Genomic DNA, 19,244 nt, shown 5'->3' with positions numbered 1-19,244 from the left:
CAGGCTCCTGAGGAGAGGCTTGGTGGGGTGCTGGGGTGGGCTAGTGGAGGGGCAGGGAAGCCTCCCCCCATGTGCAGGCACTGCCACTTAGGGTTTGGGGTGGGGAGGGGGTGCCAGGGGGAAACCGAGGTAGAGTCGGGGAGGGGGTCGTGGGTTGAGCTGTGATCAAACCCAGGCGTCCGTGTTCCTCTACCCCCAAATCAGAGGGGGCTGGAGCAGGGGGCGCTGTTAGGGTCCGGCATCCACCCCAGGGGATGCCATACCCGGGGGGCAGGTGGGTGAGCCCGGGGGTGCCGAGCCCCGCGTGCGGAGAGGAGGAGGAGGACAAGGAGGAGGAGGAGAAGGGGTGGGGGGGGGAGCGTGGCGGAGCTGGCTCCCACCCAAGCACTGCAGGACATGGGCGGGCACGGTGCTCCCTGCCTGACTGCCAGCGCGCAGGAGACGCTGGGGGACCGGCGGGGGGGGCAGGGGCCGGTGGGACCGCAGCCCCCCAGCCTATCGCCGCGCGGCCCCGTGCCCACCGCCGGGCACCTCCTGGGCACTGCCCGGGCACCGGAGCTTGTTGCAGCCGGGGGGGGCACGGCTGGGTTTGGCCGCCTCCCCCTCCCACCCCGAGCGTGCCCTGGGCAGGGATCGGCTCCTGCACTCCCCCGGCCGGGTGACCCCCGGGCAGGGACACCATGACCCGGCTGAGCTGGTGCTTTGCCACCTTGGTTCGCTGGGGGAAGTCCTTGGTGTCCTGCCTCCTGCCCCTCCGCGCCTGCCGCCACCGGGAGGTAAGCGGGCACCGCCGGGCACGGCGTTACGGACAGGGTCTGCGGGGGGGGCACGGAACTGGGGCGGGCTCCGGGGGTTGCAGGGGGATGGGAGTGCAGGCTGGCGCTGGCCCTGCTTGCTGCGGGCAGCGTGGGGTTAGACTGTGCATTGCATGCCAGTGTGCTGGGCATGTCCTTTGTCCCTCCTGTGTCCCCCTCAGTGTGGCACTGTCACCCCCCCCATCACCCGCACCCGCGGGCCCCTGCAGTGCCTGGCTGGAGGGGATCAGCTGGGATCTGCTGTACAGCCTTTCACACAAAGGGATCTGCTGAGATCCCTGTGTCCTTACAGCACCCACAATGGGGTGACCTCTGTGCCTAGCGTGAGGGGACCCCTGTGTCCATAAAGCACCTGGCATGAGAGATCCCTGTGCCCATACCCAGCGTGGGGGATGCCTGTGCCCATAAGCACCTGGCACTGGGGAGCTCTGTGCCCGTAAAGTGCTTCAACTGTGTGGGATCCCTGTGCCCAAAAAAGTGCCTGGTATGAGGGACCCTGTGTCCATAACCACCCGGTGTGGGGCATCCCTGTGCCCGTCAACACCCAGTGTGTGTGTGATCCCTGTGCCAAAGGATTGCCCAGCACAGGGGATCCCTGTGCCCATGCAGCGCCTGGCGTGGGGACCCATCCTGCTCTGCTGCTGTGCCAGGGAAACTGAGGTGGGGAGAGGCTGGTGGAGGGTGCTGAGCTCCTGCTGTACCACCCTCACTTGGTTCCTTAACCTTCGGGAAGCTGCCCTATGCCTGGCAGTGTGGCACGGGCCACTCCAGCTGCACCATGCCAGCGAAGCGGGTGCCAAAGCCACTGCCGGGCAGCGCCTGGGGGAGTGTCACTGCAGGGTGGTGACAGGCCAGTACGTGCCAGGTCAGGGACCCAGCCTGGAGGAGGGAGAGGCCCTGGCTGTATGGGGACCCCAGTGTGTGTCGGGGACGCAGGACCGTGAGCTGTCAGGGGCGCGGGTGGGTGCTCAGGTCTGTGGGTGGGTGAGTGGCACTGGTGGGATGTGGGGCGGCAGTTGTGTGGTCCGATGGCCATCCCCGTGTCTGTTTGTCCCTGATGTGGGTGTGAGAACAGGGACTTACAGAGGTGTGTGTAACGCACGTGCATGCTCATGTATGCGTGTTCACGAGTGTGCAGCTGGGGCAAGAGTGAACTGCAGCTTGCACAAGTGTGGGTGCACAGCAGGTCTCCGGGGAGCTGCTTTGGGGTGCGCGTCCCTGTGCGGGTGCGGGTTTGTGCATATGCCCATGCACCCATTCACAGGGGTGTGCATGCGTGTGTGTGCCTCCTAGCATGTGTGCTGGGTGCAGCAGCAGTGGGGCTTTACGCTCGTGTGAGCTGTTAGATGGGTGTCATGCAGCCCTTTCCATGCCCAGACAGGCACCCACACACATGGGTGCCCACCACCCATACGTGGCATGGGTGGTAGGTGTGACGTGCATGAGTGTGCCCCAGCATGTACTCAGAGGGGTACCTTTGTGATGTGTGCGTGCACCCCATGCACCCAAGGGCAGTGCGGGGACAGCTTTGCTGGAAGCGGGTGTGGGGGACGTGGGGACATGATGACCCTGGGAGGGGGACATGGACGACTCCTGCCAAGGCTGGCCCTGCACTGGGAATACATGCCCACACCAGTGATACCCATGGGGGGTGTCCCTGGGCTAAGTGCCCCTGTCTGTGCCCCCCCACTGAGAAAATGAGCCCTAAATGATGCCCTGCAGCCACCCTGTCCCTGTCGCATGACCCTTGCCCCTGCCCTTCTGAGGGGCCTGGGCTTGTCATGGCCCTAATTGGGAGGGGGTGATTTATGGGGGGGTGGGGACACCCCTCTCTAGTGGGGCTTTCATTTGTGGGCAGTAACAAGGCTGATTAATGAAGCCTGTAATGACGGAGGGGGTGCATGGATGGGCACTGCCTGCCTGTTTGGTGCTGTGAACAGGATCAGGACCCCCAGCCTCCCTCTGCCTCTGGGCCTGGCTGGCATTGGGGGGGCAGGGGGTGCTGTCCCCATCCATCCCCTGTCCCAGCTGGCACATCCCCACAGGGATACCTCTACCATGGGCTGGGCAGGCACAGAGGAGCTGTGGGGCGGAGAGCGGTGGGACAGGGATATTTTGGGGAGAGGGTGCTGCACTTTGGGGGAGTCAGATGCCACCCAAGTGTCTAGGAAGGGTAGTCCACCCCCCCGTCCCACCCTACCCTTCCTTTTTGGGCTGGCAGCTGTATGCAGCATACAGATGGGAAACCGAGGCACGGGTAGGGGTCATTACAGTGCCCGCATCTGCTGTGGACGCGTCCCCACCGTGCCCATGTCCCCACGCCAGCGGTAGCTTGTCCTGCCGGCGTGTCCTTCCCTCCGGCACGTCCCCTACCCTGACTCACACACTCATGGTCATGGCCAGCTGAGCACAAGTTTCCAGGCTGGAGCTGGAGTCAGCGCTGGTGGGGGGACACACGACACACACGGTTTGCCACCCAGCCAAGCCCCCCCAGGAGGGGCTGGGGCACCCCCCTGCCAAATCCATCCCCGTCAGGGCTGCAGGCTGCCAAGCCGCTCTCTGTCCTGCCTGGAGGTTGTCCCCCCTTGCTGAGGCCCCCCAGCTCTGCACATGGATGTCCGCCGATTCCTCCCTGTCTCCCATCCCAGGACCACCCAGGGGACACGGCTGGGGATGGGGGGGGACACCACGCCGCAGGACCCGCTGGAGGCCAGAGAGGGATGGGGATGAGGTGGGTGGCGGGTGCCCCCGAGTCAGCAGAGGAAATGGATCCCAAATGTGTGTGTGAGGGGGGAGAGGGGCCGGGACAAGGCGCAGCCCCACTCCGGCCCCCCCAGTCCCGCAGCCCCTCTGCTAGGGTGGGGGGGTCCTGGCCACCCCCGGGGCCACCTCGGCTGGGGTTCCAGTGGGCGTTGCGGGGGTCGGGGGAAGTTTGCCACCCCCCTTCTCCCCCGTCTGGAGGGGGGGCGTGGGTCCGGGGCGGGGCGGGCGGGCGGAGCGAGGGGGCCGGGGGGCTCGGCCGGCTGCGGGGTCGCGCCGCGGGCAGCATGACCGGGCTCTGCCTCTCCTGCCTGCTTTGGGTACGGCCCGCCGCGCCGGCACCGGGGGGGCACCGGGGGGGAGCGGGACAGCAGCGCGGTGGGGCCCGGCAGCGGGGTCTGGGAGCGGGGCTGGTCCCGGGAGCGGGCGGTGGATGGGGCTGGTTGCGGGTGGAGCGAGGGGGACCGGGACGGGGCGGGGGCGTTTGCACCAGGACGGGCGGACTGGGAGCGGGGGGAACCGGAGGTGCTGGACTGGGACTGGGACTGGGACCGGCTCTGGAGCAACCGGGACCGAGCGGAGACAGGCAGGGACGGCCGGACACCGGGGCGGGGCTGGGGGACCGGACCGGGAGCGGGACCGGGAGGAGCCCCGGGGACCGGGGGGAGCGGAGCGGGACCCAGCCTGGGAGAGCGGCGGCGGCGGGCACCGGGCTGGGGGGTGCACGAAGGAGGGAGCGGGATGGGATGAGGGACAGGGACACTGCTGCCCCACTGGAGGGGAAGGAAACTGGGCAAACTGGGGGGATCCAGTTAGCGCTGGGGGTGTAGGGCTCTGCCCCCCTCCCCCCTATTCAGTCACCAAGGCGAGCTGGGCCCTGGAGCACAGCGCGGTGCAAAGCACTGGGTGGGTCTAAGCCCACAGGGCTGGATCCAGGTGTCCTGGTGCCCCCCACCCACCCCGGCTTTGCAGCCTCAGGGGAACTGGGTGTCCCAGTTCACCCCCCCCCCCCCCCCCCACCTCTGCAGTGCTGGGCAATGGACCCAGGCCTCCCAGCTCCTGATTAATCTGGCATCTCTCCCCGGTGCCTCTTCCAGCCCAGGACAGCTGGGTCCCTTTCCAGCCTCCTTGGGTCTGCGTGTTGGGGGGCCCCTGGCTAGGGATGTCTGTGCCTCCCCCCCACCGTGTAGAGGCCGGCCCCTGGAGGTGGGTACCCATGGGTGGGTACTTGGGTGGCATCCCCAAGAGGACCCCAGCCCCCCTATGCATCCTCGCAGTAGTTCTAGCCCTGGGGGCAGGGAAGCTAACTGGGATCCTGCCAGTACGGAGCTGGGAAAAGGTTGTTTCGTGGGATGGGCTGGTTCCCCGGCTGGCAGGGTAGCACTGGGTGGGCAGGGTGCTCCCCCCGGCAGCAGGGAGGTGGGGGTGTAAAGCTGGGTACTGGGTCGGCAGCCCCCTGGCATGGGGATGGTGTTGGCAACGGGACAAACGGAGGGGGCTCTGAGGGGTGGGAACGAGGGGGGCAGCTCTTTCCCTAGCCAGTATAATTGCCGTTAATGAAGCAGGCCCATGCTAATGTGTGGGCCAGGGCAGTGTGGGGGGTATGTGCGTGGGAGACATGTCGGCATCCCTGGGCATCCCAGCTGGGTCCCTGGGAGCGGGGGGTAAGGCCTCTTCCCGGGGCACCCTGCAGCAAAGATGCTGCTTTGCATATGCAAACGAGCTCATGGCATCGCTGGGCCTCGCTGTCACCCAGCAACTGCGGCGTGGGAGCCCCCGGCCTGGGGGACCTTTTCCCACGGCTGCTGGATGGGTGACAACATGCCTGTGCACATGCATGTGCACACGTGTATACACACCCAGCTGTGTGTGCCCTGGTCCCTCGTAGGGTGGCGCAAGCACTGGGGGCTGCCAAGGGAACAGCGAGTGGCCCTGCGGGAGCAGGTGCCCAGGGAAGAGGGGCTTGCACACAAGTGTACAAACCCGTGTGAGTGTGCACACGATTGCACATGGAACTGCATGTGGGAAGATGGAAATCTGCCCACGCGTCTGCTGCTACTGTGGCTGGTGGGGATGTGCACGCTCGCACACGCACACATGTGGGCATGCAGATGCATGCAGCACCCTGACACGCGCCACGTGTAGCATGCGCAGCATGCTTACGGCCCTGGGGGTATTTGCACACATGCAGGCAGGCTGTGCACATGTGTGGGCTGTCTGCCTGTCCATGTGTGCACTTGGGAAACTGAGGCAGGGAGCTTTTGGGGGGGGGTATACCTGGAACCCCGACACTTTGGCACCATTCCCTCCGGCGCTCTGGCGTGGTGCTGAGGCCGGAGGAGAGCAGGGCGCCGGGGCGATGGGGGGGCCGCCGGGCCTCTGCTTAATCTCATTAGTCTTGGCATGAAAAGGCGGATTTACGGGGGCTCATGTCTTCATCTGGCAGTGGGTGGGTGGGCAGGGCTGGTGCGCTGCCAGGGAGTGCCCCCCCCAAACAGCCAGGAGGGGGGTCGGGGTGGGTGCTGGCTGCCTGCAGCTGTGCCAGGACCCCCCCAACCCCCATGTGTGAGCACTCGCACACACTTGCACCCTCACACCCTGGCACCTGCACATGTTCAGATCCATCCTGTACTCACACTCATGTCATTGGTCTCCCCGCACCGTGGGCTGTGCCAGACGGGGTGGGCAGGGGTGTTCATGCTCAGGAGGCACTGCACCCCCTATACAGCCCCCCTGGGAAACCCCAGCACATGCTGTCCAGCATGCACCCCAATACACACCATGACACTGACACCCCCTGCATGGGCACCCATCTGACATGGGTGTGTGCACGCGTGTTTGCACATGTATTTGTGTACTCACACACGTACATGCAAACACATCTGTGCACGTACATGTTTACATATGTGCATTCACATGTGCTTATGTGCACACAAGTTTGCACACATGTACATACGTCCAAGCACGTTCACACCTCCATGCATGCAGGTACACGCACTTGTGTCTGCACACGTGCGCTCATAGAAATGCTTGTGCACAGGCACGCATTCACGAGGACACACATGCCAGTACAGACGTGCACCAACATGCAGGGAGACACGAGTGCACAGCTGTGTGTGCACACGTGCCTGCGCACGCGCGCAGACGTGTATGTGCACACACAGATGCTCGCACACATGTGCACAGACATCCACGCCACCGTGCGTGTGCTCGTGTGTGTGCACGCACAGTGTGTACACAAGCGCCTGCGTGTGCGCACAGGCGCGCACAACCCTCCGGCACTCACCGCCAGGGGGCGGCAGAGACTATTTAAAGGGGCCGCGGCCGTGGGGGGGGATGTGTGTGCAGTGCCCCCCCCCCGCCCCCGCACTGCCCCCCCCTCCGCCCCCGCACTGCCCCCCTTCCCCCCCGCACTGCCCTTGCCCACACGGGCAGGAGCCGAGGTCCCCGCACGCCGTGCCCATGGCCCCACAGCCCCACGGCCGCGGCCCTGCCGCAGAGGGCGCGAGGGTGATGGGGTGCGGGACACACACACATTTTTTCACGTGGGGGGGTAGGTGGAGGATGACGCCCTGCTCAGAGGGAAACTGAGGCAGGGCAGGGCTGGGTGCCCAGGTCTCCGTGCCACCTCGTTCCCGCTGACGAAGCCCCATGTCCCTCCAGCCCCAGGACCTGGAGGCCCCCCCGGCACACGCCTTCAAGATGACGAGCTTCAAGAAGGTGAAGGCATGCGGGATCTGCCGGCAGGCCATCACGCGCCAGGGCAGCACCTGCCGAGGTGAGCTGGGGGTGCGGGCACACGCATGTGCTGGGGGGAGTTGGGAGAACGGTGCGTGTGCTTGCATGGAGCTGCCGTCGTGCACTGATGCTTGTGCAGCAGGCTGCAGGTGAGCGTGCGTGGTTGTGAAGGCACTGGTGTATGTTCGAGTGGTGTCAAAGTCTGCGAGTGCCCCATGGCACGCATCTGTGTGTGCATGTGTGTGTGCAAGCATGTGCACAGATGTGCATGCGTGTCTGTACCTGCATGTACAGCTGCGTGCACAAGGATGTGAAGGTGGGCACATGTGCTTTTGCCAACCTGTGTGCACATGGGTGTGTGTGCGTGTGCTGGAGGAAGAGCTTGTGGGTGTGCAAGAACATGTGGGTATGCCTTTGTGGGCGGGAAGGTGGCTGGGAGGTGAGGACAGCATGTGGTGGCACTTGCAAATGTGCATGTGGCCACGTGTCAGCTGCATGTGCATGCAGCGAGAGTGCAACTGTCACCCTCACAAGTGTGCACACGCATGTAGGTCTGTATGCATGGGTGGGTGCCCATGCCCTATGCCATGCTCGCTGCCCGTGGTGCCTGGTGGGACACAGGCAGTGCTGCGGCCCCTTGCACGTGTGCGGTGCCGCTGAGCCCCGTGCGAGGGGCAGCAGGTGGAAATGCCGCTGGCGGCAGGAACAATGCGGCTTCCTTCATTGCAGGAAACAGCCCGGAGGGGGGGGACAGGGCCTGGGGGCTGGCCAGGGCTGGGGCCATGCCACGTGGGGACCCCTGTATCCCCTGGGGATGGAACATACGGATTTGCAGGCAGCAGGGTGGTGCCCTATATAAATGCGTGTCCCCAGCAGTGCCATGTACGGGCCCGCACTGACTGTGTGCACATGCCGTCCTCTGCAGGGGCACGGGCACAGGCGTGCAACAGTAGCGCGTGGGCAGGCGGGGACATGGGCACTGGCAGCACCCCTGCGGCACTCTCATGCATGCCGGTGCATGCACAAGGCCTCGTGAGACATGTCTGTGCACGGCCTCCCTTCATGCTATTAACCCCTGGGCACTGGGATTTGCACATGCGCATGTTTGCTGGCTCGTTGGCACTATGGGGGAACGGCTCATGTGCATGGGTTTGTGCCTGAGTGCTGCATGCATGTGCACATGGTGCCGTGCTGGTGCCACCCGGAGCATGCATGTGCGTGTGCAAGGTGTGGGCATCCACGTGCGTATGTGCATGTCCTGGCAGCCCAGTGCCAAGGTGCTCCATGCCTCGCAGCGTGGGGTGCCAACCCCATTCTGCCCTGCATGTGGGGTGCCCACGGGCTGCCCCCTGGCAATGCCCCCTCTCCTGCCCCCACTAACCCTCTCCCCCCTTTCTCGCCCGCAGGCTGCAAGCTCTCCTGCCACACCAAGTGCCAAGCCAAGGTAAGGCCGGTGCCCCAAGGTGTGCCCATCCCTGCCTGGGGGCACCGGGGACCCAGAGGGGGGATGCCACGGTCCGTGCCAGCTGACCCTGCCTGATGGGCAACCCAGGTGGGCTGGTGGTGGTGTCACCAGCGGCTGAGGCTGGCAGTGCCATCCTGCTGCCTGGCCCCTGACAACACCTGCCTATCCGGGTATGGGGCTGGGTTTTGGGGTGCAGCCCTTCTCAGAGGGCGGTGGCAGGGACCTGTGCCCCAGCACCTGGAGCGGGGTGCCCATTGCCAGGGTAGGTGCTGCTGTGTGCGGGTACCATGCGCCGTGGCTGAGTTCTGCCCGCAGCATGCACGCAGGCTGGGCACCTCTCCCGATACCCAGCGCCGCCGGGGGCGGATCTCGCTGGCAGGAGGGAGCAGAGCCGAGGATGCCCGGTGGTGATGTCTGTCTGTCCGGCTGCCGCACCGGTGGAGATGGCCCCCACGGCAACCCAGGCTTCCCAGGGAGCTGGAGGTGGGCATGGTGCCTGCTGCCGGGGCAGGGGAGGCTGCGTGTTCCTGAATCCCCGGGGAGGCATGTGTGCCAGCCAGCTCTGGGGCTGGCATCTCGGGCGGGAAGAGGCTGGTGCACCCCGGGCAGGCAGCGTAGGCTGGAACGTGCCTGTGCCCATGCCTGTGCCCGGACGGGCAGGGAGGGAGAGGAAAGGCCTGGGGGGGGTGCCTGTGCCAGGGGCCAGGCACACGTCGGGCTTCACAGCGTGCCGCAGCGTGGGTGGTGTCGCGGTGCAGGCACTGGGAGCAGCCCTGGCTCTGAGCCCCAGCTGGAGTGTCGGAGGAGGTGGGGGCTGCGGGGGCACCCTGGGGTTGTGCCCGGCACCCTGGGACCTGAGCGGGCAGGGCAGAGGTGGCTGGGAGGCTGTGCCACCCTGGGGACCCTGTGCAAACCCCAGCACTCTGTGCCATCCCAGGACCCTGTGCCACCCTGGGGACCCTCTGCCAGAGGCGCCCGGGGTCTGAGGCCAGAGGGGGTGCCTCTGATGCAATGCAGGGGTGCCACTGGGAGAGACGAGAGGGGCATGGGGTGGGGGGATGCCCCCAGTACGGCAGGCAGTGGTGGGGAGCATCTGCCAGTGGTTTCCAGGCAGGAAGGAGTGCTGGGAAGCGCGTGGGCCTGGGTGTGCGCCTGGTGGGGATTCTCTGATGTCTGATACAGGGTTGTGCACCAAGAGGGGGTCACGCCAGGGTCCCAGCATCGGGGTAGCCTGCGTGCACAGGCAGCCTGTGGCTCGGTCCTGTGTCCGGCTGTGTTTCATTAGCCTCCATCACCCTTCCCACGCTTGCTGGAAGCTGGAGCCCCCTTGGTGGGGCCGGCTAGCTGAGGGGTGTGCTGCTGCGGGGGGGTGCGTGCATGAGGCCAGGGGCCTTCTGCAGAGCTCCTTTGGGCCAGCGCCCAGGGAGGGGCTCCTCCGGCCGGGCAAGCGGCCAGCTGACTCACACACCGACTTGTTATTGTAGGGTCTCCAGGGAGGGTGCGTGTGGGGAGGGGGCTTGGCGCAGAGAAAAAACGGCCTCTTGTCTACCTGAAGCCCCTCACATTTAACCCCTGCACCCCCAGGATGTTCCCATCCCCAGGATGGGAAGATGGGCTCACCTTCAAAGTGCTGGCAGCTGCACCCCTCAACACTTCCTCCTGCCGCCCTGGAGATGCTGCCGGGATCCCGGTGTGTCCCTCTCTGGTGGCTCCTGGCCCTGGAGCCTGTCCCACCATCCTGTTCAGAGCATCTTCCCCTTGGTCCCCATATTTACCCCCTTGGGACCTGCCCCGACCCCATGGCCGCCTCCCAGCACAGCCGGCTCCCGACCAGCTGCCTTCTGGCCCAGTTGGGGGGTAGCCCCCAGTTACAAACCCCAAATGGACTGGGTATGGTGGGAGGAGGGGAGAGGGGAGAGATAGGGGTGTGGGTAGGGGGGCTGGCAGGGTGTGAGGGGTTGTTCTGGGGGTGATGGGTGTGGGGTGCCAGGAGGTATCATGGGTGTGATGGGGATATGGGGGGGGCACTGGGGTGCATGTGGGGACACCAGGGAAGTTTTGAGGTGCTGGCGAGTGCCATGTCCCCAAGGAGGCAGGGAGTGGGCAGAGCTGTGCCAAGGCAGGCAGGACCTGTGTCCCAGCAGTGACCTGCACCCCTCGAGGTCCCCCCCGCCTGAGGGACAGTGGGGGGTACAGCGGTGGTGCCCCACAGTGGCACTGATACTGGCAGGGTGCCTGGCGCCTGTGGGCGGCTCTGGGGGGGCTGGGGCAGCCGCACACACATCGGCTGGGAAGCACCACGCTGTTCCCATGCCCATGTAAGGCCCTTCTCGCGCCCGGCCCCTCTGCTCAGGGATTTTTCCTTGCTTAGCAAACCTCCCTCCCTCCGAAGGGGACGGACGGACGGACACTGGTGTGTATCTGACCCTCCCCAGCCTGCCCCCTCCCTGCACCAAAACTGCCTGCCCAAAGCAGTGGGGGGGTGTAGCTTCCTTTGAAAAGTGGGGAAACTGAGTCACAGAGCCCTGGCTGGGGGCAGCCAGAGGTGGGGGACACAGCATGGGGTGCAGTGCTTTCCGTGGCAGCGGTCAGGCGTGGGCGAGCCCATGTGTTGGCATATGCCGGTCGTGGCACAGCCAGGATCTGGTGGTGACACCACCCTTCCAGCCGGGATGGAGGGATGAGCCCGAGGACTCTCCAGGCAGTAGGGCCGTGCAGGCATGTCCCAAATCATGGAGCAAGGGAGGTGCTGGGGGCGTCCCTGTCCCCCAGGATGCGCTCGCTGCGACCGGGGCTGAATTTTGCCATGATGCTGCTTGGAGAGGCTGAGAAAAGATGGGCAATGATGCTTCTCCCCATGGTGGGAGCTGGCCTGGTGACAGCTGGTTTGGCTGGGGGAAGTGGAGAGCTGCGGCATTTGGCTGCCGAATCGGCTGGCGATCTCTGGCGGGTGGTTCTGGGAAGCGGCAGCTGGGCCAGCCCCTGGGCCTGGCGGGGCTTCAGCGTGCCCCGCTTGCCCTGTGCCACACTGGGGCCCACAGGTCCTGGGGGATTGGGGCTGCCGGGCTGTGCCAAGAGGGGAAACTGAGGCACAGCACATAGCATGGAGCCAAGGCACCTGGGGGCTGTCTTGTACCCCAGTGTCTTCCCCCGGGGAGCTGACAGCAGGCACTGGAGCTGTGCCGGGCTGCTAGGCCATGTGTGTGAGTATGTGTGTGTCTGTGCATGTGAACATGTGTGTGAGTGTGTGCGTGCCTGAACACGAGTGTGTTTGCATGATCATCTGTGTGCATGCATGTGCATGATCATGTGTGCTTGCAGATGCATATATATGTGCATGTGACTTTGCATGCAAGAGCACCCATGTGTGTGCACAAGTGTGCTTGCACACGGGTGGGCAGTCACACGCGTGTGCTCCCAGCTCAGTGCCATCCATCCCCGCTGGCCTCGTGCCAGGCCCAGCTTGTTTTTTGAGTGCCCCCTGCAATGGGACTCCGGGGGTGGGAGATTTGTCCATTATTAAACCGGGGGCTGGAGCAGGGCCAGGGCCAGGCAGTGAGGCGCATCCTGGCCAGAGCAATCGCTCCCTGTGCCTGTGGCACCGACGGGCCCTTGGGCAGCTGGGGGACGCAGTGGGACCTGTGCTGGGACGTGTGGTGCTGGCAAAGAGGATGTGCATCTCCTGCCCTCAGTTGGCATTGGAGACCCCCTCACCTACAAAGTGAGTCAGGGCCAGGTGGGAACTGAGGCAGGGAGCGGTTGGACCCTTCTGGGCAGGCTTGACTCGTGGTGGTGGGCGCCCCACAGCCGTGCCGTGGCTGGGGGCTCCGGGCAGTGCTGGGGTGCACTGCCAGGCCGTGCATTGTGCGCTGCCTGTGGCTGCGCCAGGAACGGTGGCTGCAGGGAAGGGACATCCATGTCCCAGCTGCGGTGGGCTCATGCTAGGGGACATGTGGCTGACCCGTCCCCACTCACCGCCCCAGCCACTGTCATGCAGCCTCCCCCCTTGCAGCAGAGGGGATGACGTGTCAGTCACACGGGGAGCTGCTCGTCCGGTCCCTGTCCCCAATGCCCCGTTAAAAGCCACCTCCTCGCTGCTGCGGGACAGATAATTAGCAACATCCCTGGTCTCCACAACAGAGCAGGCAGTGGAGGGGGGGGAGGAATGCCGCAGGAATGTGTCCTTGGCCCTGGCACAGGCCCAGCTGGGGTGCCTGCGGGGGTCAGCCCTGCCCCGGTGCCATGCCAGGTCGTGTTTGTGCAGTGGGTCCTGGAGGGCGTTCTGGGGCTTTTTCTCCCTCTTTCCTTTTTCCCCTTCTTTACGTCACCGCCCAAATATTCGGCCTCTCTCAGCTCCAGGGGGGGGTGTGTGTGTCAGCTCTGCTGCTTGGAGGAGCTGGGGCCCTTCTCTGCACCCTCCGGGTGCTGCTGGGTGCAGGGAGAGTGGGCAGGGGAGCAAGGATGCTGAGATCACCCACACTCGCTGCACTGGTGAGCACTGGCCAGGGCTGGCCTGGGAGGTGTCAGCCGAGGCAGTGGGGACCACCAGCCTCCCTCCTCGGGGGCTCTCGGGGTCGGATCCAGCCCCTCAGGGCCCCGTGGTGGTGGGAGGCAGGATTTGGGCTGGATGGGGACTCCGGCAGTGGGTTTCTGCCTTGTTTCCCACCAATTTTCTCCTTTCCTGGACCACTTTGCATGCCCCCATGGCCACCCCTCCTGGGACCTGCCCTGGGAAGGGCACTGGGTCCCCGGGGACCTTCAGCACCCTCCAAGGGATGGCACCAATGCCAAAACAGCCAGGTCTGACTCAAAAAAGGGCTCTACAGACCCCACACTGGGGCTTCATCTCCTCCCCGCAGGCTTTCACTTCTGGAGATGACCCGTTCCCCGGTGCCTGGTCCCTGGGTCTCCCTTCTTCTGATGACATTTGGGGTGGTGATGCTGGAGGCCACTTGTTTTGGGATGTGGAGGAGTTGTTTCAGGTTGGGGGTGGTTTCTCTGGGGGTGATGGGGGGACCCCACATGGCACAGGGGCCACCAGAGACACTTGGCCAGCCACTGGACCCACTCCCACTGGTGCTTTGGCCCCCATGGCTCCAGGAGGTATTTGGTGGCTGGAGTTCAGGGACATTGTCAGGACTTCTGTGGCTGTGTCCTGGAAAGGGGACACGTCATCTCCCCAGGGGACAGCTCCTGTCACCTCCCTGGGGACGGGAACGTGCTGTCAGTGGCCTTTGCTCACCCGCTCACTTCCACCCCGCTTGGCCGCTGATACTTTCCCATCTGGCCCCAGCTCTTCCGCTGCTGGTGTTTCCCAGGGTTCAGGAGCCGTCCTGCGGCTGCCTCCTGAGGAGCCAGGGATGGGTGGATCTGTGTGGGGATCTGTGCCGGAGCCAAGCCAGGGTCTGTGCCCAGCTCCCATGGTGCAGGGCGTTCATTGCCCCTCCGTCCCAGTTGCAGTGCTCCCTTCATTTTGGGATGCCTGCTTTTTGGGGGCTGTGGTGCTGGGGGGGCTTGTTTGGGGGTGCCAGTGGATCTTGGCAGGGGGGTTTGTCCCCATAGTGGTGGCTGTTGGGGTCTGGCCCTGTGCCCTTGGGTGCTGAGGAGGCCAGCGGGGCTGGTGCTTGCTCGGAACAGGGGTGAGGAGAAGTGCCCCCCGGGGATGTCAAGGCTCCAGCGCTTCGTCCTTGGCAGTGGGAAGGGTCTGCTGGTGCCTCTCGGTGCTCCCATCCCACGGCACCGTCCGGCTGCCGGGGAAACTGAGGCACAGAGGGGCTGGGCAGGATCTGCTGGAGTGGGATTGCACTCACAGGGGTGATTGATGTTGCAGGAGTCTTGGAGGAGGGCAGAGGGAGAGCCCCTCGCCACCAACCCCTCCCTGGTGACTTTTGGGGGGGTGGCAAGGCAGGAGGGGTCCCTGGGGTCCTGCCTCATGCCAGCAAAGCCAGGCCCGGCCTTTTGGCTGAGGCTGAGGCACGAGGACGGAAACGCAAACAGGAACGGGGAGGCGTTGGGTGAGAAAATGTCAACAGCGCTGGGCCGGGTGCCTGGTTCGCCGCCTCCCCGGCTGGCTCGCCACTCTGTGGGGCACTGCTGGGTGGGCTCCCCCCTGCCCTGCACGCTGGGGGCTTCCCCTCTTTGCTCCCGGGTCTCCCAGCACTGAACACTTGCTCGTGCAGCAGGGCTGGGGCCAGACTGCCCGAGGGGTGGCTGGGGAGAGCAGGGCTCCATCCATCGCCACACAGAGCCCCCAAGGAGGAGGAAGATGGGAGATGGGAAGAAGGCAAGGGGGATGCTGGGCGCACCCTGGGTTTGGGGCGGGCAGGCGGGAACTGGCATGGCTCCACGTATCGAGGGACAGCCGGGGCTTTTCCAGTATTTTGGCTTTGCTTTTTAATTGTGTGTGTGTGTGTCTGGTAAATCTTCACATCACCCCAACACTGGGGGTGTGGGCTACCCAAGGACCATTAATTGAGCACCCCATCCCATGCGCAGCAGGGGGTACCAAGTCGTGCCAGGGGGTGCCAGGCAGAAAAGGCCCCAAGCCGGGCCTCACACCCCCGTCCCTGCCACCCCCCCGCCAAGGGCACAGGGACGCCAGTGGCGTCACGCTGGGCGATAAGGCCCCGACCCCGCTGCGCCCCGCCGCCCGCGGCAGCCCCTCGGCCCGGGGTGCGAGGCGCTTTGCAGACAGGGGTGGTGGAGGTGGGAGTGGGATATTTTTTTGGGGGGGTGGCTGCCTGCTTGCCAGCACCCCTCGCCCAGGGCTGGCTGCCTGAGTTGGGCTCCCGGTTGCCTTTAAGGGCGTTTTTGGGGGAGGCGAGGGGAGCGGAGCGGGGCTGGACTTGGAGCGCGCCGTGCAGCTGGGGAGAGAGGGAAGAGGAGAAGAAAGAGGGAGAAGGAGCAAGAGGAGGGAGGGGAGCGGTGGAAAAAGCCGCCCGGGACCCCCTTCCTCCCCAGGGCGGGGGCCGGCGCCCCCGGGCTCCCCAGCCCCCGGCCGCCCCGGAGGTGCGGAGGGGAGCGGGGGGCCGGCGGGACCCCCCCGCACCCCTCCATCGCCGGGGTCCCGCTTGCGGGGAGCGAAACCCTTCGGTCTCTCCCCCTCCTTCCCTCCCCTCCCTCCTCCCTCCCTCCTTCCTTCCTTCCTTCTCCAGGCTTGGCCCGGGGAGGGAGGGGGGCTCTGCCTGCAGTCTGCCTTCACGCCTGCCCGCCCGGGCGACGCCGGGCTCCCGCCTGCCCCCTCCTCCCCCCCGACCCCTCCAGCCGCCCCCCGCGCCCCCGGGCCAGGTGAGGCTGAGCTGCCGTCCCTTTCGGATGTAGGCAGGCGAGACCCCGGATGGATTTCGGGAGCGTCATGAACCAGGTACGGGCGGGCGGCGAGAGCACGGGGGTCCCCAGCCCCCCCTGGGGGGCGGAGGGGATGCTGCGGGTGGTGGCATCTCGTCAGGGGACCGGGGGCCACGCGTGACATCCGAGCGGTGGTGGGGTGGTGCGTAACTGGGGGGGTGCTGCCCCTCTGTGTTGGGGGGTCCCAAGTTGTTGGTCCTCGGAGGGGGTCTCGGGGTGCGGGGGGGTTTGGAGGGGGCAGTGCGGTACTCGCAGGAAGTAGGATTTGGGGAGGGGGTGAGGGCCGGTTTGCTGCCAGCTGGGACCTTTGAGCGGCTCGGGGGGGGCCGTGCCCCCCATGCCCACCTCCCCAACTCGCCGGGGCGGTGACTCGCGGGACACACACACACACACACACACACACACACGCACACAGAGGCACTGGGCTCTGCGTCCCCTGCGAAGTGCGTAGGGACCTGTCCCTGGGGAGCCAGGGCTGGGCGGGAAAGCGGGGTCCTCCCCCGCACCCCACTCCTAACCCACGGCCGGGCGGGCGGTGCCGGGCGGGTGCCTGTCACCCCGGGGTGGGGGACGCGGGAGGGGCAGCCCCTGGGCCGGGACACCCTGGCAGCCCACGGGTTAACCCCCCTCCCCGGTCCCGCCGCTGCGGGACCGTCAATGGTTAAACCCCAGGTTAATGAGTGGCGAGGAGCCCGGCAGCCCCGGCGGGTGCCAGCCCCCTCCCCGGGCAGGGACCCCCGGCCTCTCGCCGCCGCCGGGCCCGCAGAGGGTTAAATCCGGCAGGGCAGGTCCCGGCGCAGATGTTTTTGGGCTGTGCTTCTGGGAGAGGAAACGGGCCGAGCGTGGCATCAGCCCTCTCGGTTTTAAGGGGAAAACAAGAAAAAGAGAACTGCTCCGTTCCCGGGGCGCCTGATCCCGCTCGGCATCAGGGTCAGCCCCCGGTGTGGGACCAGTGACCCCGATGTGGGTGGGGGGGGGCAGCTGGCAGGGACAGGGGGGTCACAGTGGCTGCGCCCCCCGGATTGTCATGGAGGTTGCTGGGGTGGTATCTGCTGCGTGACAAGTTTGGGGGTGCTGGGGGGCACCCGAGCAGGTACCCCTTGTCCCTACAGTGTGGTGGCACTGGGGGGCTGTGTGTGTCCTCCCTGGAGTCTGAAGCCATCCCTGGGGTGACACCCCTGGGGAAAGAGGGTCAGGAGAAAAGAAGCCCCCAGCCCACACCCTCTAACGAAGCCTCTTCATTAGCAATCCTGCTGGCCCCTGTTTCAGGAAGGGCAGGGCTCCTGCTGCCCCGTGGGGCTGCTGCCCATTCCCGGGCAGGGTGCTGCGCCTGGGGCTGTGCCCCTCTGTGTCCCCCCCTTTTTGGGTCCCGAGCTGGGGGTCCATTTGCACCCTGCCTTTTTTAGGGGTGCTGCTGGAGCAGAGCTGTGCCCTGCCCTGGCCACCCTCCTGCTTGCTTTGCCGCCGTCCCGTGCCTGGCCTCCTGCAGCCCATCCCCAGGGCATTCTGTCACAGTGATGGCAGCCCCTGATCAGCACTGGAGCCACCTTGCTGGTTGCTGGGGTGCAGGGAGATGAGCAGCCCCACTGCACAGCCCCTAGGCAGGGGGGAGCGGCTCCAGCTCCGCTTCCCCCTCTTGTTCCCACACCCCCCAACACCATAGATAGGGGACATCAGTTTTGGGGGTGCCTCTCAGCAGTTCAGTTTCACCGCAGCATATTCAGCTCTGTGGGGTGGGGATACAGCACTGACCCTGGTGTCCATCTGCTTGGGGCTTTCCCCCATGACAGGAGCCCCTGGGCTCGGTGCTAGGGGTCACAGACCCCCTGTGGTAGCCAGGGCTTATTTTGGCACCTTGACCACCCCCTGAGGTGGGTCACAGCCCCATGGGTGCTGGCAGGTGCCCCTGATGCCATGGGGCAGCCCAAAGCCTGGAGTGGGGCCTCTGCACCAAGGGATGGGGCTTGCCTGGTGCTCCACCAGCATGGCAGAGGGGATCGGTGGGGCAGGTCCCACACAGGGCTCACGATGGAGCACAGGCAGCCAACCTGCCTGCTCATAGGCCCTTGTGCTGGCCAATCCTACATGAGTACCCATGCCCCAGCCAATCCCATGTCGGAATCCATTTGTTGACCAGTTGTGAGAATCCATGTACTGACCAATCCTGTGCTGAAATCACTGTTCTGACCAATCCTGCATGAGAATCAGTGCTCTGACCAATCCCATGTCAGAATCTATGTACTGACCAATCCTCTGTGAGAATCTATGCACTGACTAATCCCATCTAAGAATCCATGTGCTGGCCAATCCTGTGTGAGAAACCATGCACTGACCAATCTCAGGTGAGAATCCAGGTGCTGACCAATCCCATGTAAAGACCTGTGCATGGACCAATCCTGGTGAAGCCCCCTGCAGCAGACTGTGTCTCAACCAATCCCAATGTGACCCTGCTCCTGGCCAATCCCTGGTGTGGGAGCTGCTCTCTGGCCAATCCCAGTGGCTGGTTTGGGGCTGGGGGGGTTGATGAGGGGCCAGGGGGCACCCTCTTACCCTCCCTTGGGGTGGGCTGGGTGCAGTGACCCCATGCTCTCCTTTGGGGCAGGCTGGTTGTGGGGTTCCCGCAGTGGGGTGGCAGCACCCACAGGTGGGTGCTGTCAGCAGGGCATGGCTGGGGCTGTGGGGCCAGTGCCAGGCAGGCGCTGGCCTGTGGGGCTGGATCCAGACCCGCTGCCTGCAGATGTTGCCTTTTTAGGCACTGGAGCACAGCACATCCCTGCCTGTGGCCAGCCCTGTGCTGAGCCAGCACCCGCTGGCAGAGCAGGGCTAGCCCCTGTCCTGGGCATGTGAAGGTGCCTCTGTCTCCCTCCTGACCCCAAACCCCCCTTTTTCCCCCCAAAAAGGTCTGGGGATGCTATGTTTTCCCCCTTCCCCTAGTTGGCACTTGGCAGCCCTGGGGCTGATTGCTCAAACCACCCAGAGCTGGGACCTGCCCTTATTTGGGTTGAAACCAGGGCTATTTTGGTGCTGCTGCCTCCATCGCAACCCTTCCGAGCTTCCCTGTGTGTTGACTTCCCTGTGCCCAGGGCTACTGGCCTGGGCTGCTGGTGTCCATCACCTTC

The 19,244-nt window shown here is 65.4% G+C and overlaps 1 protein-coding gene across 16 annotated transcripts in view; it reads left to right on the top strand.

The window, feature by feature from the left end:
- The first annotated feature begins 3,862 nt into the window (after nt 1-3,862).
- Nucleotides 3,863-19,244, top strand: part of TNS1 (tensin 1) — a 65,580-nt gene continuing 50,198 nt past the window's right edge. For 6 of the 16 annotated variants that reach the window (XM_054829341.1, XM_054829344.1, XM_054829342.1 and 3 more), the window contains exons 1-2: nt 7,239-7,353; nt 8,720-8,757. In XM_054829341.1, the coding sequence (XP_054685316.1) occupies nt 7,278-7,353; nt 8,720-8,757 (114 nt within the window). In that variant the 5' untranslated portion in view covers nt 7,239-7,277. Of the gene's footprint in view, nt 3,896-7,238; nt 7,354-8,719; nt 8,758-15,438; nt 15,484-15,513; nt 16,142-19,244 lie in introns of those variants that run through there. The other 10 variants (XM_054829355.1, XM_054829343.1, XM_054829347.1 and 7 more) reach the window with 7 other exon arrangements.

This window comes from Grus americana, chromosome 6 (genome assembly GCF_028858705.1).
Source record: "Grus americana isolate bGruAme1 chromosome 6, bGruAme1.mat, whole genome shotgun sequence".
NCBI classification, from domain to species: Eukaryota; Metazoa; Chordata; class Aves; order Gruiformes; family Gruidae; genus Grus; species Grus americana.
This window is presented reverse-complemented; position numbering and strand designations above follow the sequence as displayed.